This window comes from Argentina anserina, chromosome 3, assembly GCF_933775445.1.
Source record: "Argentina anserina chromosome 3, drPotAnse1.1, whole genome shotgun sequence".
Lineage (NCBI taxonomy): Eukaryota > Viridiplantae > Streptophyta > Magnoliopsida > Rosales > Rosaceae > Argentina > Argentina anserina.
In genome coordinates, this window is record NC_065874.1 from 11,401,428 (window position 1) to 11,422,453 (window position 21,026).

The 21,026-nt window shown below is 35.8% G+C and overlaps 3 protein-coding genes across 3 annotated transcripts; all 3 read right to left on the reverse strand.

Moving 5' to 3' along the window:
- Positions 1–842: 842 nt before the first annotated feature.
- Positions 843–5,119, reverse strand: LOC126787055 (uncharacterized exonuclease domain-containing protein At3g15140). Its single transcript, XM_050512991.1, is given in 8 exon segments — positions 843–1,283; positions 2,151–2,274; positions 2,605–2,730; positions 3,352–3,432; positions 3,676–3,782; positions 3,784–3,879; positions 4,434–4,523; positions 5,114–5,119. Coding segments are annotated over 8 exon segments (831 nt in total). The 3' UTR covers positions 843–1,082.
- Positions 5,120–5,269: 150 nt separating this feature from the next.
- LOC126786731 (E3 SUMO-protein ligase MMS21) lies at positions 5,270–8,770 on the reverse strand. The gene is made up of 7 exons (XM_050512650.1): positions 8,515–8,770; positions 8,350–8,421; positions 7,783–7,893; positions 7,539–7,658; positions 5,980–6,119; positions 5,702–5,787; positions 5,270–5,610 (listed from the first exon to the last, which is right to left on the reverse strand). The coding sequence occupies exons 1-7, from the start codon at positions 8,605–8,607 to the stop codon at positions 5,465–5,467; spliced, it is 768 nt and encodes a 255-aa protein (XP_050368607.1). The 5' UTR covers positions 8,608–8,770; the 3' UTR covers positions 5,270–5,464.
- Positions 8,771–10,031: 1,261 nt separating this feature from the next.
- LOC126788578 (homeobox-leucine zipper protein ATHB-52-like) lies at positions 10,032–10,868 on the reverse strand. Its single transcript, XM_050514579.1, has one exon. It carries the CDS (start codon positions 10,821–10,823, stop codon positions 10,305–10,307), a length of 519 nt encoding a protein of 172 aa, XP_050370536.1. The 5' UTR covers positions 10,824–10,868; the 3' UTR covers positions 10,032–10,304.
- Between the last annotated feature and the right edge of the window lie 10,158 nt (positions 10,869–21,026).

Here is a 21,026-nt window from a genome sequence, read left to right on the forward strand (position 1 = left end):
ATTTGGAATAATATGTAGTAGTGAGGCTGTGAGGGGAGTTTGAAGAGCACAACGGCTCTTTTTTAGTGCCAAAATCTGCTGAGACTGATGCCACTTTTTTTTCCCAAGTGGGGGCAGGGAATGACATATATAGATATATGTATATGCATCGCTTGAATTTTTTTTCACTCTGAACCTTCAATTGGAAAGGAGTCTAGTGCCTGTAATGGGGTGATTTCTCCTTTTCCATGATTTTCTCCTAGGCAGCAATTTGGGATGTGGAAACATCATGCCTCCGTTCATTATTATCAAGAACTTCCATATTTCCCCACCTAAAAGTTTGCTGGGAGAAGTGTATCATTTTGGATTATGGTTGAAGTAAGATACAATTAGGCGAATTGGTAGTTATTACTACACCATACAAGGAAGTATAAATCTACCTGCTAGCAAATGATCTATCATATATATAGTTTCTTTAATGCTTGAAATCAAATCAACCAAATCAAAATTTGGTAACACTCATCTGGGCAATTCCAATGATGACAAAGAAAAGAAAAAAAAATAGAAAGGGAATAAAGAAAATAATAGGCCTTGCTAAAATTGTGATCATTCAGTAAATCAAAAGAGAAGTATACTATTCACAAAGAATATCAGTGATAAGCTAAAGCCCACTCGTCCGGTCCAGTAAAACATTGGTTATAATAAATGAAATCTAAACACAGCTTTAAACCCAATCGAGGGGAATATTCCTTAATCCGCTAACAACAAATGATTTGTCATAAAAATCTAACACGGCTTAAAACCTTTACTAGAGACAAATTCCTCGGTCCACTAACAAGTCAAATATATATATACATATATAAGGAAAATAAAGAGAAGACTTTTATCACCAGCGGAGTTGCTTCACTGAACCTCTGAAAGCCTTAATGCCAATAGTTACCTGATAAAATGCAAGGATGTCGCATCATCAAGAATCTTTCAGATCTTCGAGAGGTTGTAGAATAAGAACTAGCCAGAGAGATACCTTGAACTGAAAGTGTAGATCTCTTCCCTATCTTACAAGTTCTATTTAACAATTTTAGAAGAAGTCCATCCAGAACCAACTACCTTATTCTGTTCTGGAATAGAAATTCAACCTTCTCAGGAGAATTATGATCCCTCCTCGCTGTAATCTGCAGTACTGCACCATCAGCAAGCATGTGTTGCAGGACCCTTGCTATGTTCTTTGAGTCATCAAATCCAAGATGGTGACTTCCCAACAATGGCAAGTTAAGTTCCTTCATCATTGTCATCATTCCTGTGGCCTGTCATCCATAACAAAACAAGCATCCTTACGTTTTGTTTGTATTTACAATTTAGAAGAATTTTTTTGGATTTGGAAACTTAATTTTGGCCAAAGAGGTACTTAGTGTAAACTGTTTGATGATACAACTGAGTCTCATTTACAATATCCATATGTAAAAAATAAATGTCGAGTAATCTACAGGTATGACAAAATGGGAACCAAAGTATGCTCTCCTTCCTTTTATTCCAATATTTGATGTAAGCAATTAAAACTAAGTAATCAAACTTTACTCCATCATCTAGTTCCAGTTTTCTAAATGCAACCATAAAAGAGTTCAACAAAGAAATTCAGAGGAACTTACTGAAGGGCCTGAAAAATGGTGTGGTCTGGTCTAGCCTAGAGAAGAACTGAAGAACCTAACTTGGATGCTTGACAACAGGTTGTGGATCTAATTTCACAAAATGTAAATATGTTTGGTGCATCATTCAATCACATAGATTTATGATTGTCAATTGAAATTACATGTATTAGGAAACTACGGATCAAGGCTTTCTCCTACACTGCCACATGGCTATAATCATGATAATCACCACAAGCAATAGACATGGGAATACTTAACTAACTCAATATGCTTTGGGTCGGCAAAGTACTAGTGAATAAGTGCCCCACTAGGCTGATTCCATAAGCTTGTCTAAATATAGATCTAACATCACCAAAACACCACACCAACAGTGAGTAACTAAAATAGAGTCAACTACAACAGTAATATAGATAAACTCCTCTTTTTTTTTTGTTGAATTAGCCATTCTTATGTTCCATAATTAGAATAAAAAAGGTGGAAAGCAATTTTGTGAATCGATAAAGAAATATAAATCAAAAACATTACCCTTCTCTTGTAAAAATTTAGATAGACATCTTTGAGATTGATCCATTCCATAAAATATGACGGAAGCGTCACCTTTGCCACTCTGCATTGTTCAGGAACTTTTGTTTTCAAGTCCCAATTTCCACTGATACAAGAAAGATACATCAGTAAAATCCAGATGTTGTTTATGCTTCATCTCAGTTGAGTATAATCAGTATATAATGGGAGATTTGTTTAGCAGTTTTTTAGCTAGAAATGATGGAGTAATTAAGCAACTTTTATATAAAACGATGTCATGACACAACATGGTCTCGTTTTGAGGTTTATTGGAAAATAATATTATATCCTGCATATTCAATGTCAGAGCATTATTAACAACATCTGTAAGTCTACAACTCAATCAGAACAAGAAATCATAAGACTAATGTAGTATTCAGGAAGACAACTATATTCATACAGATATGGGGTGATTTACCAGGTTATAAATGCTGCTTGATTAAGACATCCACCCACCTTTTCTTCCCACAATTGATGCTGAGTTAACCATTCTTCAAATTGTTGAAGAACATCCTCAAATCGTATAGCTGTGTCGTGCCAAACACTGCAAGTCCAAATACGTTGTACAGTGATGTTTGAGTAGCAGCATATATAAGAAAAAAAAACATTTGTATTTTACCAACATTAATACAATCTGAAGATGATATCACCGTAATAGTGGTATCATATGCAACAGTTCTCATTCTAATGAAAAAATTATGTTTGTTACCCTGGTTAGTTATCAGAAAACAACTCTCGTCAATCAATCACCAACACTCATTGATTGTTGGCCCAGTTTCAATCTGCATTTATAAGTCAAATCACTCTATTTGATTTATCCCACCGTTTAAGTACATTCAGACTTGAAACTATAAATATTCTTTACCTATCACTCCCAATACTGCTTGAGCTAAAGCTGACTGGTTTGAATTATCCCCTCAACTATTACCTTCTTGGCTTTTCTACCCGAACACTCATCTCAAGAATTCTTTTAGAAGTTAGATATTGTTTCAATACTTTGAAAGACCACACTCGAGTGATTTTTTTTTTCTTTTGTTTACTTTATGTATCCTGCATGTGTATGAGGGGGTTTAACTATAAATTTTTCTTCATGATCTTCCAGTACAAGTGCAACATGTCAAGAATAGCTGTGGTCAAATGAATACGATCTGAAGGTCTAACATACCGGTCAACTCCAAATTTACCATACTTTCCTTCAATATATTCATTTATCCTTTTCTCGCTCATCTCCGTTGGCCTTACGAACCTGCAGAATAATGACTAAAATTTCAGAATAACAGCCAGGTCCAAAAATTATGTCTTACAGATGAAAGAAATTTACTTTTGTGTGCTGACAAAACAAGGAAAAAATATTCAAACATAGAACTGGCCTTCCAACACAGAGTATATGTAGAGATGCCACCACAATAGTATTTGTAAAGGGAAAACACATTAGGGATTATTGCTTAACTTGAGCTTCCGAAAAATATCTTGAGGAAGTGTATCAAACCTGTGAAAGAAATCCATGACATTCGTGGTTTTTGCATCAATCATCAGAACTGGGAACTCAAGAATTTCAATTTTCCCCTCCAGGTCAAGCACTAGAAAATAATCCCAAGTGCTGAGAGCAGAGGCGATTCAACATGGAAGTTTTCACCTGAAGATCTCTGGAACAATCATGATTGAACTTCTCCATGTGGGCAGGATCCCCCATCTTCAAAGAAAGCAACTCCAATAATAAGATTACAAGCGTTGTGTACAAAAAATAGAAGGCATGAAACAAATTAATAATCCTACAGGACCATTGTTACATGAGATCTAGTTTCAACTCTTCTCCCTTTTACATGATAAAGTAAAAATTCGAACATCAAACATGCGCCCCTTTCCCCTATCCTTCTAACAGAACCAACAGACATCAGACGAAACTGCATGAATTTGTAAAAACAAGTCAAGACATCACCACATTCTCCATGTTCTAGCTTCCAAACACAACTCGTGCCCTACTCGGCAGCTAGTGTGCAAGGCCATGACACTCAAAACAGTTAAATACATGCTACTAGCCAGCCAGATAAAGATTTGCTAAAAAAGAAAAGGTCCAATTTCAAGCAACAACTACATCATTCCCAATTCCAATTCACAACAAGAAAACGCAACAAACACCAAACAACGTCATAAATCGAGACACATTTTCATTCAGGCATTTCATCAAACAGGTTGCATGCAACAAACTACACTACAAATATTCGATGTAGTCTTGAAGAGCCATACCATGGTGCACTTGCCTTGCGTGTATTTGATGTCACTATGAGAGTGGTTGAGAAGAGCAAGGGGAGCAAAGGCCGATAGGTCACTATGGCCCTTGGGAATGCCATTCCCACTTTGCTTTTATATCTCTTTTGGGTATTGGCGGGTATTCACCGAACAAGTATCAGAGAAACCAGTTTTGGCTCATACACCTACTTGTATGCTACTCAAAACTCTCAAATGTGTCTACACGTAGACATAGTCGTATAATTATCATTTAGTCTAGCGACATAAGTTTCTGTGTGATGCGCTATTTTTTTCGACTTAGATGTCAATACAGTTTCTAAAATCTAGACTTTTCTCGATTTAATCGATGACAAAAACGTTGCTTGCACAATTTACTTGGGTTTGTTTGCTAGTCTTTGTTCATGATGTTATAGCTCAAAAATAGCGGACGTGTAACTTGAGCAGACGTGTGTTCATATATGTTTGCTATTTTCAGTTTGTCGATGGGTTCAATGTTGGTCTATTCCATATTTTGTTCGTCTTTTAAATGAAAACTTTCCAGACGTGAGTTAAGTTTTGTGTGTGCAAATGTGAACTATCGATCAACCGTATTCAATCTCTACAAAAATTTCATGTAACGTTTTTTCTTGGTACAGGTTTTTGTCGAAGTTTTCATCCCTAATGCTTTAGCGAGAGACCGTCATCTGCAATCTCACAATGTACCTGTCAGAAAAACTTTACAAGACATTTCAGAATACAACTTTACGACAAAGACGGCCTACAAGTTATTACTCATCAATTTCCTTTTTGTTTCATTATAGAACCGAACACTTCCTTGCATGGGGTCACAAAAGTTCATCCAAGAAATACACAAATTGGAAGTTGTACCATGCCAAACACTAGAGAGGAATCCAAGGAAGTTTATTAAGTAGGTTTGTGCATATACCGAACTGCCGGCAACTCCTAAACCGGAGACTATACAAAAATCAGTTTAGGGAAGGCACATCAACATAGAAAATTAGTCTTCAACGTTTCAAATCCTTGAATAGTTAGCAGTCTTCATCAAGCATGGTGAAATCCTCTATCGCATTAGTATCTCCGGTCTGGTTCTTCATCATATCACGCAATTCTTGAATTTCAATTGCTAGCAACGGATCAGAAACCAATTTGTCCGCCTGCAACATCCTAGGACAACCTGACAGGAGGCAAAACATTCAATGATGAAGCTAATTTATCAACCCAAGTGTGAAAAGTCTATTTGCATGCAGGGAATTGAAAGAGTGTACCAGCAATAGGGCAATGTTCGTGTCCTCTCTTTATCTGCAAGTAATGCATAATCTCCTTTCTTTGATATATATGCTTGCAGTCAACACTGCATTAGGCGCAGCAATACACCAACAAAAGAAAATTAGATGAAAACAGGCTAAGGTCTCCATGTCATGGCAATAGAAAAAAGTTTGATAAGTAGACAGTGAATTAATTGTTTTGTTTGTGAAAAATTAACTTCAAGTTCTATGAAAGGTGAAACCAGAGAAGGAAGCATCTTTAGTAATTTGTACAGCACCTGCGAACTGGATTTTCCAACTCAGTGACATGCTTCCCACTAAGAGGGCACGTGGTATTCCGAATATTGCCATCATTACTTGTCATTACAATGTCCTCCTGGTCGTCACCTGGCATTGGCTGTCCTGCATGATGAACATTCTGCAGGAAATATCATGAACACCTTTAAGGGAGGAAACTTAAGGCCAGTAGCTGTTTAGGATGGTATCAGCATTAAACAGAAACAGCCTTGTGGTACTTGATTGAATACTTGGGACACCTACCAAAACCTTGCCCGGAGAGAAATGCCTTAACAGGATATATAGACGAAGTTCTTTTTTGGAAGTTGGTACTATCAGCATTAAATAGTAACAGCATTGCCGTACCTTGTTAAGTACCACGAAAAATGCTAGTTGGCTAGTATTTGGTAAAGGAGGGAGGGAGAGAGCATACTATTACGATACGCAATCCAATATATAGATTCTCTTTGAGAAAATAACAATATACATATATCACAGTTAGAGACAAGAATACCGAGTAATATTGTATAACGCTTTATATCCTCAATCATCACAAAATTTCCTTCAATTTTGTGAGCAAGGAAGACAAAGAAACAGTTCACCTGTAACTCTACTTCTGCTCTCTATAGCATGCTTATATAGAACATTTAGAAAATATATGGATTTAGTGATTTCAAAGGTATGGTCATATGAAATGAAGGTTTGCAAACAAACGAAAAGGATGGATAAATATTTTTGTAATCTACAAACACAGGAAGCAAAAACGTAAAGCTATGGATAGAGAACAACACAGAAATGAAGCACACAGAAGGATTTGAGAAGAAATCACTGAAACCAGAAATAAGTAGTAACCTTAAGAACAGCTAACAATTATGGATTGCTATAATATTTGATAAATAACAGACCAGATAAACTTTGACACATAACACGAGGACACCATACCGTCCACAAGCAGACCCTATTTTAGCAGTTAGATATCCTCAGTACCAAAATTAAAGCAGGACTATTATTCAGTATTCACAAGCCAAAGAAAGCCTTTATTTGAACATACTGAACCTAGAAAACTATAAACCATTTTCTTATCAAGGAAAGAAATAATACCTAAACTTTCAAAGCATAACCAACCTGAGACTAGGTTCTATTCATGTGTTTCCCTAAAATTATATTTGTTTGAGTGGGTAGCATGCAATAATATTTTGACAGTATGAAATTTCTGCAGTTTTCACCATTACCTCACTTCAAAGTATCCACTTCTCACTGTGACAGTCATCATATTATATATGCATCACAATGTAATAATATATTAAGATTTCCATCAATTGAAGGAAAAAGGACAAACTATTTCTAGGTGGAAAAGTTCTTTTAACAAATTTAGACTTCTAGACTAGTTCAGATTGTTCCAGAATATACATGTCACCAGAAGTTAGTACTTTGAAACATGTTAACATAAGAGTTGTTACTAATTTATCATGGTTGTTTTTTAATGTCCAAAAGCACTGTAAAATATCAACGAATCACATATTAGTTTGCATTTGCAGATTCAAAAAAAAAAATGTCATACCCAGACGGCTTCTCGAAATTGACGAAGCATAGACTGGTTCACAGTAGTTGAAGATGATTTAGCCTTTTGCTTTGCAACCTCATTCTTGAGCAACTTCTCAAAATCAGTAAGTTGACTGGGCTGATATTGAGTATCAGATAAACATATCAGTTTGATGGATTACAGATTAGAGCACAAATTAGCAGAGCCACCAAGGCAACTGAACCAAAACTTAGTACAATGAATAAAGATGCAAGAACCTAACCTCTTGGGGAGGTTCATAGTTATCTCCAACAGATTGCATTGCTGAGGAAAGATGCATACAATGATCACAAGTAGCCAACAATTCGACAGCAGCATTTTCAAGCTCCTTCACCTGCTCAAAATTCAATATGGTCAGAAAAAATTCACATCGTTGTTCCTAATTACATTTCTACCTAAACCTCAGTATCAAATTCCCCATCCCAATAATTACATCATCCCAAAACAACTTTTATCAAGCTAATCCCACAAATCAAAACAATTGTAAACTCGAATTTAGTAACACCTTTACAAAGTCGAAAGTAGTAAATAACCGCCTCATTGAACATCTCGGCAAAGAAAATCTTAGAAAACAGCTACTGATGAGCTCTTCTGGTAAAAATGACTTATACTCCCACACACCATGGAATTCGACATAAAAACAAGTTAAGCTAAGAAATTGAAAGGGGTGCCTCAGAGGCAGGACCCGAATTCAATTGGGGGTTAATCAACGTGTTGTTATCAACCAAACAGAGTTTAACTGCTAACAAAAATTAAAAATTAGAGGATTAAAATAAAAAAAATAAAATACCTTGTCAAACTGATTAGCTTTCTCCATATCAACAGCAACATCTCTCAAAACATTGAATGATTTTCGGATATCCTGAAACCAAAGATGTAACCCAGAATCATAAAAAACCATAAAGATTCCACCTTTTGTTTACTAGACTATTTGCAGAGAGAGATAAAAGCTTACGCCGAGGAGGGACTGGTTGTCGGAGTAGAAAGTGGTGGCGGAGGTTCGGATCCGAGCCGCGGGGCCATGAGTCCGAGCGGAGGTGGAGGCCATGGAGGGGATTTGGGGATTTAGGGTTTTGGGCGAACCGGTTGGGCTATTGGCGGGTGGAGTGAGGATGCTTTTGGAGGGAGTTTTGCGAGTCGAAATAATAAGAGGGGTCGGTTCTAGACACGTGTTGCGACGATAATCTTTTCTAACAAAATAAAAAAAATCTGAAAATATTGATATTGGCAAACTACAAAATTCGTAATGATGAATAGTAGTGTCAGGGCGATTTTCGGTGAAAAATCATAATTTTTCAATCCTTACTTGAGTTGTGGGAGAAAGCTGTGGCCAAATTTAATTACATCATTTCCACATTAATTGAGTGTAGAAGTTTGGTTTTGGCAGGCAACCGCCAATTAGAAGAAAATAAGTTTTCAAGGGAAAAACATATTATATTAATTAAGGGGACATTTGATTCTAGTCATACTCCACATGCAGTGAAAGAACTTGGAAAACTTAAAATACCAATCCTGCCATTACAATATATTGACTATTATCCACTCAGTTAGGAAATTGTCGCCTTTCTGTTTACATTTCCATAACGCAGGAAAGTACTTTCCTTTCCTAAAGCTTATTTTCCACGAACCGAGCTTGTTAGTCTTTTCTGAAGACTTCACTTTGTACTCCTCTGTCCGTCTTGAAAAACCGATCTTTCTTTGAATGATCAATGTAAGATATACTGATATTTAGGGTTTTAGCCTCATTTGAAAGAGGCGTGTTAAAGGATCTTACTAGAATGTCAAAACCAAATAACTGTGCAGGCATCCTATTAACTACAACGATAAATGATATAGATTGATATTCATGGTGGGTACGTTGTCCCATGATCTCCTCACCACATCAACTGAAGCCACGACTAAAACACAGACTTTAAACAAACAGGGAATTGGATGTTATTGACAATGAACAAACTATACAAATATACATTTCCATCAAAAAAAACTATACAAGTATACATAACTTGATCATAAACCTATCAAAATGAGAGTATGAACTTATCGAGATATGTTAAAAATGTCCGAAAACTAATCAATAATTTTAAAAGCAATACCAAAGAAATAAAAATTAGAGATCCTTGGGCTCTTCTTTGGAACTTGGCTATAGCTATAAAACATATATTACGAAAATTCTTATAATACTCAAACATGTTGACATCAATATTTAAGTTCTTAACTATTAAACATTAAATCTCAATGACAGATGATAGTTAGTTATAAAATTGCCGACATATCTAAGTTATTGAGTACGGGTATTGACCATATGCTACATTCTTAAAATTTTGCCAAAGAGAAGAAAGAATGGCTTGGATTGCAAATTTGGTAGTGTGAATTCATTCTCTAAATTTAAACATGCAAAAGCATCTGATTTTAACACCAAGTAAGTCAACTTTCCATTTGGCAAATGATCTTACCAGAACCAACAATATTGGCAGAAAATTTCAATTATTACAAGTTACATTCCCCCTTCCTGATATCAGGCATCCCTTCAAAACCATCTAATCCATTCATGAAAATTAACTAGGTAGTGCTGTACAAATTGGTTTCACTGTCTTTATTATTATTATTATTATTATTATTATATTTTCATGAGTATATATTATAATTGCACACTTGCAATGTAATTCGCAGCTGAGCACGTACGGTACGGACTCACCCAGAAATACAGTGAAAATGCAGATTGTAAGATCAAAAGCAAACCCAATTCTACTGCATGCCGATCAAACAAGCGTAGAGCTCCTCATAATCCTTAATCTCATGGTTAACCCCTTGATCCCCGAGCAAACTAGAGCTAGTGGCACCCTCTTGATCACAAGAAGATGAAAACACTGAGCAAACCACAGCATGATTATCACCACTTACTTGTTGTCTCTGGTTGTTCAAAGCCAAAAACAGTTCATGAGCCCTGTTTAACTCTTCTTTAAGCCTCTCAACATCTTTCTCCAGTCTCCTCTTCTCCGCTAGTGCAGTGTCCAGCCTCATTTGGATGGCATTGTAGCCGAGCTCGAGGCTCTGCGTCTTCCACCGGGCTCGCTTGTTTTGGTACCAAATGGCGACCTGTCTGGCTGGGATTCCCAGCTGTTTGGCCAGCAGGAGCTTGCGGTCTGGCTCGAGCTTGTTGTTGGAGCTGAAGCTTCTCTCCAGGAGCTTCACTTGGTCTTGGGTTAACCTCTTTTTGTTGTGGTGGAATTTCATATTGTTGCTTGATGTTTGGAAAAAATCCATTGTGGTTCTCTGGAGCTTCAAATACTTTGAGATATGAAGATTAGTAATGAGGGTGAGGGTGAGTTTCGACAAGCAGTTGGGCTTTATGCTTTCTTATAAGGATTTGAAGTTGAAAGATTGAGAGAGACGGTGTTCAAATTCATGCCCCTGTGATGGTTCACGTGGGAATGACCCTACATTTCAACTTGCATCTACCTGCATTTTAAAATATTTTTATGACTTTCTAGGTGTGTAGATATAACATAACATCCAGAGAAGTAAGAAGATTAAGGGAGTCCGTTCTCGCCGGCGGCCTTCTATCTTTTCCGAGGGCCCTATGCCTACAGTTTGATCCCCGCGGCGGTATGCATGGATAGTGATGGATCGGTTTCTGCTAAGTTTTCTGGTCAATGAAAAGGATGGAGGAATAGAACTAGAGGAGGCAACTGTTTGCTAGGACTGAGAAATTTGAGTAATACTCAGACTTTTGAGGAATCGCTAAAGTTGGAAAGTCAACATAATTATTGTTAACGTAAAGAGGACGTAATGTAAATCTCAAATGAAACTGGACAAGAAGAAGAAGAAACAGTACTACAGATCGATCAAAGAGGAGATTGGAGAAAGATGTTGTGACACTATCAGTACAATGATAATTTACGTACAACGTTGAGATTTTATTAGCATTACGTAACTTTATGTATTTCTTTAAAGAAGCCGGACCCCTATATATTTTTTTTTATTGCCAATTTGTTATCTTTGGCCCCTAATGTTAAGAGTTAAAATGAGGGTTAAAGTTATATGTTAAATTTTGAGTTTTAATTTTATGAGATCTCGATAATTTCAAGTGGTTTTGAACAACATCCAGAATGACGGCTAATAAGCGTCGTAATTGAGGTGTGATATTACAGCTAATATATCACTCGGGCAGAAAAGATGAGAAGAAATAATCTCGACAAGTGAAGCATTCTGTCATTCTAAGTTTCTAACTCGACCAGTCGTTCTAAGCAAGGAAATATGTCAATATGTCGTCATATCTTTGTTTGGAAACAGATTTTTGTTTTTTTTGAAAACGTTGTTTCCATATATAACTTAGATAGAGTACGTTCACGTATGTTGTGTTCGTAAAACTGTTCTAGTCGGTTGCGGTCAATGATCTCAAATAATTCTTCAATCGGCTATCATCATTGTTTCAATACAAAAAAAAAAGGATGATGATTCTATAGCTATCAGCATTTGTCAATTATCACTGTATATATACAACACCTTCCCGACACATCCGTTTAATTAATTCTACAGTAAAGGGAATGACAGTGGCCGTTTTTGGAATATGAGCAGCGGTTGGTTTTGACCGTCAATATACCGATCTCCATTGTCAGAAAGCTAGGTTTTGGCTCAAGTAGTACCCTGCAAACGGGTGATGTCATGATCGAAAAGAAAACCGATAAACTTCTTTAAGGCATATCACTCACACCCCAAACTGATTTAGAAGGATATCTCTACTTGTTGTCAGTTGTCGATCACTCTTCTATGCACCGGGCACTGTTCTAAAAAGCGCCGCCTAAACCGCCTAGGCATTAGGAGGCGGGCCACGGCCAGGTTTGAGAGATTTGGTTTTGCCAATAGGTTTTCATGGCTACGGGATTGACGTGTTCTAGTGGCCGGTGGACTGAGAAAGTAAGTTTAACAAGTATATCAATAGTCAGGGGCTGACGCACATGGGGGCCAGTGGGGGCAGACCCATTCAGTTTTTTTTCAATCAATGTACAAAGCATATATATATATATTCATGTATACTTGTCTGATATTATTCATAATTTGGCGGTCTAGTTATTTATTGCTCACTTATACTCTTCATACTTCTATTATTAGTTTAAAAGTTTTGATAATTCTAGTATAGATTTGTGTTAGGATTTTAGATTTAGTTACTGTTGTATTTTATTTTCTTCATCAAAAAATTAATATCTTCTTCATTAAAACTAAAACTGTTATTTTCCTCGTACCTCCATTTATTAAATTTTCCGTTCAATCCTCTTTAATCAACAATTAAATCTTCGAATGCGACCATTTTTCCTACTCAATTTCTTTTTTATTTTTATTTTTTTTACGTTCACTCCCCGAAAAATCTCCTCTTCTCCAAATATTTTTTTTGCGCTTCGCACAAATTAAACTATATTTATTTGCCCCCAGATTGTTCTGCGGCCGCCACTGTCAATAGTAAAGAAGTGACTCAAACGCAGCCTTGAAAAAATGCAGTACGTCGTTTTTAGTTACGTTTGACCGACGTGATGCATATATGATCAATTCTTTGTTCTTATAGGTTAGCATTTCGTTTTCCGAGCAGTGTCACTAACAACTTGATTGAAAATCCTACCGCGTGTTTTAAATTTGTAAATAAAGTCTATCTCTCATCACTCTCTGTCAATTTGACTTCATAACAGTTACATACTCTATCATCATATTTCCACTTGCACGTGTACGAGTCGGAGTTAGGATTTCATAATAGATTAGGTAAGAAAAAAAATTACGATTATTTATGAATTATATATACAAATTTATGTTTGACTAATATTTAAAATTTAAATTTTTACACTAAAATTTAACTAAAAATATAAATTTTTAATAATTTGATGTGGGTTACAGCCATGTAACCCGTGTGTAGCTACTTGTGCACAACAAAAGAGTTGAATGCATACAAGTGATACAACGGGAGACAAACGTAGCTAATCATGTAAGAGACCAGTCGAGTTGAAATCTCCAAAAATGGGGGAGGAAGAAGTCTCTTTTTGTTTATATTTGTAAAATTACATTGTTCGAATTCCTAATACAATGCCGGTCTTTTATATGTAAACTATAAAATATTTGCACCCACATGTCGATGAAAAGACCGTCAAAACATTAATATGTGAATTAGATGTTTTCATCTGATACAATATCTACATGTCGATGAAAAGACCGTCGAAATACGTATATTAGATCGATGCATTTCATCAAATACAAGTTAAAGTCAAAACTACATAAGTCTCATATTAAATTTATCGGAGATGACTTAATAGATGTGTATACACTATACAGACACATACACTTATACACATTCTCAAAAAAAAAAAAGATTAGAATGAATGTCAGCTAACATTTTAGTAGAAAACTCAACGAATTCTGGCATGGAGTTATAGGTACCCGGCCTACAAACTATGAACAGTTGAGTGTTGACAATGCGCATAGAATTTCATGAGACTTCCATTCAAACTGAACTAAATAAATTATTACTTAGCTGATTAGGAAAAGGAAAGTAGTATCAACTAATACTATTGCTTACGTTTAATCATTGTGGTTTTGTCGTTTGGATGGGTAACACTCTTCCCCTGCTCTTATCAGACGTGTGTGTGTGTGTATCATTTGTAATTAGTATACTATTTCTGCTTTATTTAGTGGGTGGAACTTTTATTCGCACCGTATGAATCTAAATGAGATCGATATTAATCCCTGTGAGCATATCGATTGACAGATCCACCTTAATTTTATTAATTTGTTGGTTGTGAGTTGTGTAATAGATACAACTTATACAAGAAGAAGCTAATATTAGGGCATATAAGAATGGAACATTGAATTGTAGCTATATATTTTTAGCCCCTGCGACTTACGTTGCTGATTCAATGTTCTGATGGTCGCTTCCCAGCTAATAAGTCCGTCAACTTTTGGCCAGCCATCACTCGACGACACTAAATGTTTAGACCCACCATCGATCCTTCACAACTCAGCCGGCCACCACTCTCGACCTCAAACAACTTCGATTCCATCATGGATTGATTTGATATATAGATGTTGCCCTTATGACGTGCAAGATATATTTTCTTAAGGGTAATTTATAAATTAGTATCAAATGACAACTTAAATTATAAAATGGTGCCGTTATTATCACCGTATAATTTATTCTGCTTACTCTATAAATTATTAAATTATTGAAATATTAAAATATTCTGATATAAAATTACCCTAAAGGACAATAAATTATTAAAAATTACAGTTTCTTTCTTAATACTATCTTTTATTTTGCATAAAATGTACTTCAACTTAGAGATTAAATTAAATTAGATTTCATTTTAGCTGTTATAATTCTTGTATTCACGATTCATTCATCTTTTACCATTCTCAATATTCTTCTCCATAATAATAATAATAATATCTTCTACCAATATCACCAATACGTTTAATTAGCATGTCTAACGTTAAGTTCAACTTATACATGTGTGATGTGTCACATGTCTCTTTTTTGTTTTGAGATTTGGTTTGAAACCTTAAATCATTTTTTTGTTCTATGGTTTAATTGAATGATTAACTGATAATGAATGGGTACTTCAATTTAACACAATCGGGTTAGCTTCATTCGTCTGGTATAAGACACTAAGACCGAAGTCAATAGCTCATGATCTTTTCTTCGTCTAGTATAAAATAAATATGGAATTAAAAGTGGCAAATGGGTGAACAAAGTAGATTGAGAAAATCATGGTATGTAATAAGATATAATTTTGTTTTCCATTTTGAGATATTGTTTGGTTATAAATTGAGACCGGAATGGAAATAAAAAATGAGATCCAATAGGAAATGAATTAATAAATGGAAATAAAAAATGAAATCCACCATAAATCCTGAATTGAATTACTTAGTTAGGGGTGGTATTTCAATTCTATTTACCATGGTAAAAACAAAATTATTAAAAATATCCCTTTAAAAATAAATTATCCCTCTATATTTGTTTTTTCTGCAATTATTTAAATTCTTATTGTTGCATCATATATATAGTTGACAACTAGTTATTTAAATTGTTCTTTTCTTGATCTTCCTTTTTTTTTCTTATTCTACTTTTAACTTTTGAAAGTTAGACATCATATTTAGAAGCAAGTGAGATTGTTGTTTTGTCAATCTCCGCATGCAAATTCTTGCGTGTTCATCAAGTTTAGATAATAAACTGTAAAAGGTGTAAATAAAAATTACAATATATATTCCATTCTTATGAGGACATGTTTACTAACTTGGAATGAAACTCATTAAGAATGAAATTCATCATGAATGAGAGACGTAATGGATTTGGATATGGTTCATCAACAGGCCTTTATAAATTTAAATAAGTGACGAGCTGGGCCAGGTATTTTCACAAATATGAAGATCCAAACCCGCCCACCTAAAACGGGCTTTTGCGGGCCAAGTCTTGCGGGCTTTTATGGGCCGGGCTTTGTGGGTTTGTATTAGAAAAAAAAACATAATACTCTTATTTAAGGGTTTGGAACAATACAAGAATTATTATAAAACATTCTAAAAAAAGTTACAAATAAATACTAGTTTCAAAATATTGTAGATCAACACCGATAGATGTGATCGAGATATATATATTTAGGGACCCTGTAAAAATTTCGTCTATTTTGAACATGGTTTGATCGTTCGTACCTACGGTTAACAAAAAAAAGACGTTTTGACATATAAAACCCCATTAACCGGTGCTTTACCAAATGAGTTTCATATAAACCACAAACACACGGCGTTACGGGATGAAGACCGGATTGGCCGGCCTTCAACGCTCTGATGCCTAAGTCAGCAAAGATAGATTATGATATGTGTTAGTGGAGGATAAGAGACTTAGGAGGCTTCCCTTGATGTGGAGAGGAGAGGCGTATTTATAGAGATAAAAAAGGTGTAACCAGTGAACTTACCAAACTGCCCTTGTGGGCTAATAAAACCTGCAGTGGGCTTTTGGCCCAATTGAACCCTAAAGCGGTGAGCAATCACGATGTTTAGCCCATTAAAGGGCGTAGCGTTAACACTCACTTATTTTGTAGTGTAAGGGAAACCTTCTATATTATTATGTTAGACTGTTCTGTTTTAGTCTTTACTAGTTTAGTTTTGGGATTCATAACTTGTTCAATAGATAAATTTGTTATTTTTATTTAAATTTGCAGTTGTGAGATGGAGAGATTTTATTAATGAATATCAAGCGAGATATCATCTCTTCTTATATAGAATAAAAGATCAAAATAAAGACATGTAGAGATTAATTTGAAAGAGCAAATTAAGGATAGAAGTGTAAAAAACATTTTGCGTTTCACACAAATAAGAGTAATTTGTTGCCCCCACTCATATAAGTTCCACCACTATTTGCAAGTACAATTGTCCTAAGGGTGCGGTTATTGTTACCACATAGTCTACTTTGTTCATCCCACATTCTCTTTACACCCCAATTTTATTTTATTTTCTTCAAATTTACTTTTGTTCACCACATTTCAATATCTAAAATACTCTTTTTCAATAATACTTTGTTCAACCTACATAAAACTTACTTTGTTCACCCATTTGCCACTTTTTAATTTCATAATTATTTTAATAATCACTAATATGAAAAGATAATGAGCTATTGACTTTGGTTTTAGTGTCTTATACCAAACTAATGAAGCTAACCCGATTGTGTTAAATTAAAGTATCAATTCATTGTCAGTTAATCATTCAATTAAACAAGACCTCAAAACAAAAAAAGAGACATGTGACAATCACATATGTATAAGTTGAACCTAACGTTAGACCTGTTAATTAGACGTATTGGTGATATTAGTAGAAGATTTTATTATTATTATTATTATTATTATTATTATTATTATTATTATTATTATTATTATTATTATAGTAGAAGATAAATGAATTGTGAATACATGAGTTGTAATATATAACCACTAAAAAGAAATCTAATCTAATTTAGTCTTTAGGTTGTGCATCTTATGCAAAATAAAAGATAGTGTAAAAAAATTGTAATTTTTAACAACTTATTGTTCTTTAGGGTAATTTTATATCAGAATATTTTGATATTTGAATAATTTAATAATTTATGGGATAAACATAGTAGAGTGTGGGGAGGCAATAACCGCACTGTATGTAAATTCCATTCAAACTTACTCTAAGTGATTGGAAAAGGGAACCGAATCTAGTATACTGTTGCTTACGTTTGATCAATATGCTTATGTATTTTGGATGGGTGACACTGAAAGCCCCTAGCTTCCCCGTCTAATTGTATTCATTTGTCCCATCATGTACATTAGAAGCCTATTTGATGGTAATTTTGTGGGTGAAACTGTTAATCGTGCATCTACGAATTGAATCTATACATATCTCATGATGTTAATCCAAATGGGACACTGAAATTTAGCTATGTTTAGCTGATTAATCAGCTCGTCGAATTAATGAATTAAGTCTCCAATTCAATGTTCTGACGGTCTCTTCCCAGCTAATAAGTTCATCAACTTCGGCCGGCCATAGGTCGACGAACACACTCATTTGTTTTGACCTACCATCGATCCATCACAAGTCAGCAACCAGTTTCGAAATCAATCTTGTATGATGGATGATAGCGCTCTTGCCCTTAAGACATGAAATTTATATTATCTTTTTTGTGTTGGCGTGAAACACGATTCCGGGATTCACGGAGTGAATTACGGATTGTTTTTGTGAGTAGACTAGTATATATGTACATCATGTGTGTATGAATTATTATCAAGCAAGTGTAAATTGATATTCCACTTGGTATCAGAGCCTCTTGCTCTGTTTTTCTGGGATCCTTTTTTGTTTTTCCTTCTTTCCTTTTTTTCCGGCAACTAGGTCGGAGCTTCTGTTTTTCAGCTCTTCAAGGGTGTGGGGCACTGTCACCAGCTCGGAACTTACCCGGAGTCGTGACATACCTGGCAAGCTCCTCCTCCACCTATACCCGAAATCGCGACACCACGTTCCGGCCCGAACTCGCTACTCCCTCGCCAGACTCCGCTGCCTCTCCTCATACTTCTTCACCTCGCCGTCGTCGATCCGCTTCGTGATTATCCCAGTGAACAGTGCCTTGAGGCGGTCCTCGAGCTCCACGCTGTCCGACGGCACCGAGACCTTGGTGTTGAGCCAGGGGAGGAAGCTGTGGACCCAGTCGAGCTGCGCCTCCCACAGCTAGACGATCGCCTCGAGCGCGTCGCACCACTACTAGTAGAGCAGCGACGCCGCAAGCTCCACGCTCCGACGTTGAATTTCGTCTCTGAAACTGCATCTTCGACCCGCCCGACCTGCAACCGACCCGGCCCGCATTCGATCCGACCCGCATCCGACCGGACCGCTCCGACCCGCTCCGACTAGGGGTGGGCATAAACTGAATTAAACAAGTAAAACCGACCGAACCGAACCGAAAATATGGTTCAGATAACCGAACCGAAGAGATGTAGTTTAATTATGAAGAAAACCGAACCGAAACCGGTTTAAAAATGGTTTACGTGATCAAACTAACCGATTTAAAACCGAACCGACCGAATTTAATTTAATGATTTAAAAAATAATAAATAATGGGTATTAGTACAAAAAAACTAATAAAACTTAACATAGAAGGTTGGTAGAGCGCATAGTTGTTATATTCTAGGTCAGGAGTTTGAATCCCAACATTGACATTTTAATGTTTTATTGAAAATATATCAAAATGAGAAAAATATAATCTTTACATAGTTATTAATGAGACGTGTGTGTGATGTACTGATTTGTGACATCATCTTTGGGTAGGAATTTGAGTCTCACCTCTTGAAAAATTAAAAAAAATTACGTATGAGGTGTGAACCGAAACCGAACCGAAACCGAACCGAATGTTTCGGTTTAGATTAATTTGATTTGGTAAATGGTTTGAATTTCTAGAAAACCAATTAAAGTGGTTCGGTTTCGGTTTAGACTAAAAACCGAACCGAACCGATATATGCCCAGCCCTAGCTCCGACTCGGACCAAAATCAATCCGGTCCACCCGACCCAGTCCGGTCAGAATCAGCAGTCTTTCTTCCTGGAAATGCAAGTGCACCATCAGTGCAAGTGCACCGGAGACAGATTCAATGGCATCTAGACACCAAACGGAGGGTTCTACATTTCTTGATGTTCAATTAGTTCCGAAACCAGATATCTATGGTGTGGTTGGGCATGATCATTATACTCCTGGAGGAGCACCAACAACTTCCATGGTTGGCCGTAGTCAAATTGGTATGGCTTTTAATATTTCTCACTCTATTAGTTTTGGTACATGGATTATTGATTCTGGTGCATCTGATCATATGACTTATGATAAATCTTATTTTACCGTATTGTCCCCTCCACCCGTACCCTATGTTATTAATGCTAATGGTGAGGCATTCCAGGTATTAGGGACAGGGTATGTTGGTATTACTCCCACCATAGAGCTTCACAATGTACTTTATGTACCTGCTTTATCTCATCATTTGATCTCTGTTCCCCAATTGAACGCTGACGCTCAGTGTTCTGTGAGCTTTTTTCCTATGTATGTGTTATTTCAGGATCTTCTCACCGGACGAGTAATTGGTCGAGGGTATTTGAGGGGCCGGTTGTTTCATCTGGATCTGACATACGCCGGGGAAAAACCAGGGGGGTAATCTCGGACCGCTTTACTCTCCACCTCTGACAAGCTAAGTGAAATTTGGTTATGACATCGTTGCTTAGGGCATCAATCTTTTAGTGTTATGAAAAAATTCATGCCTACTTTGTTTATTAATGTGGACGAGTCTTGTTTATCTTGTGATACATGTGTTTTAGGAAAGAGTCATCAATCTACTTATTCCCCTAGTACCTCTACTAAAAGTTTTCTTCCTTTTGAATTAATTCATTCTGATGTTTGGGGACTCTCTAAAAAGTCTACTGTGTCAGGAATGCGATATATTGTGTCATTCATTGATGATTGCACACGTCTTTCATGGATTGTTCTTCTTAAAACTAAAGATGAGGTTTTTCCCGCTTTTTGTACCTTCCATACCTCTGTCCAAACCAATGGTCTAAATATCGCTTTTGGTATTGTATCGGTCGAGAAGTAAAACGATATATCGGGGGATATATCGGTTTTATCGGGGATATATCGGTTTTATCGGATTTGCTTATTTTAAATAAAGTTTATAAAATTATACTTCACTGAAGAAAATAAATACTTGATTTAATGACAATTAAAGTATACGAACGACATCTAATAATAAAAATAGGCATTTAAGAATGATTATTTAGACTTGAAATTCATCATATATATTTAAAATATATATGAAAAAATGAAAAAAAAAATAAGTTTTTCAAAAAAAAAAGGAAATAAATATTAAAAAATTAAACAAAAATTGAGAAAATAATAAAAAAAATCAAATTTTGACCGATATATCAGAGTTTGACCGATATTTGACCGA

Bases quoted from the DNA above. Each gene is read 5' to 3' on its own strand.
- LOC126786731 (XM_050512650.1), bottom strand. From the start codon at position 8,607: ATGGCCTCCACCTCCGCTCGGACTCATGGCCCCGCGGCTCGGATCCGA. The intron at 7,659-7,782 runs GTTAGGTTCTTG...ACTCAATATCAG, and splicing joins ACTATGAACCTCCCCAAGAG to CCCAGTCAACTTACTGATTT. The intron at 6,120-7,538 runs GTATGACATTTT...TATTTCCTGCAG, and splicing joins AATTTCGAGAAGCCGTCTGG to AATGTTCATCATGCAGGACA.
- LOC126788578 (XM_050514579.1), bottom strand. From the start codon at position 10,823: ATGGATTTTTTCCAAACATCAAGCAACAATATGAAATTCCACCACAAC.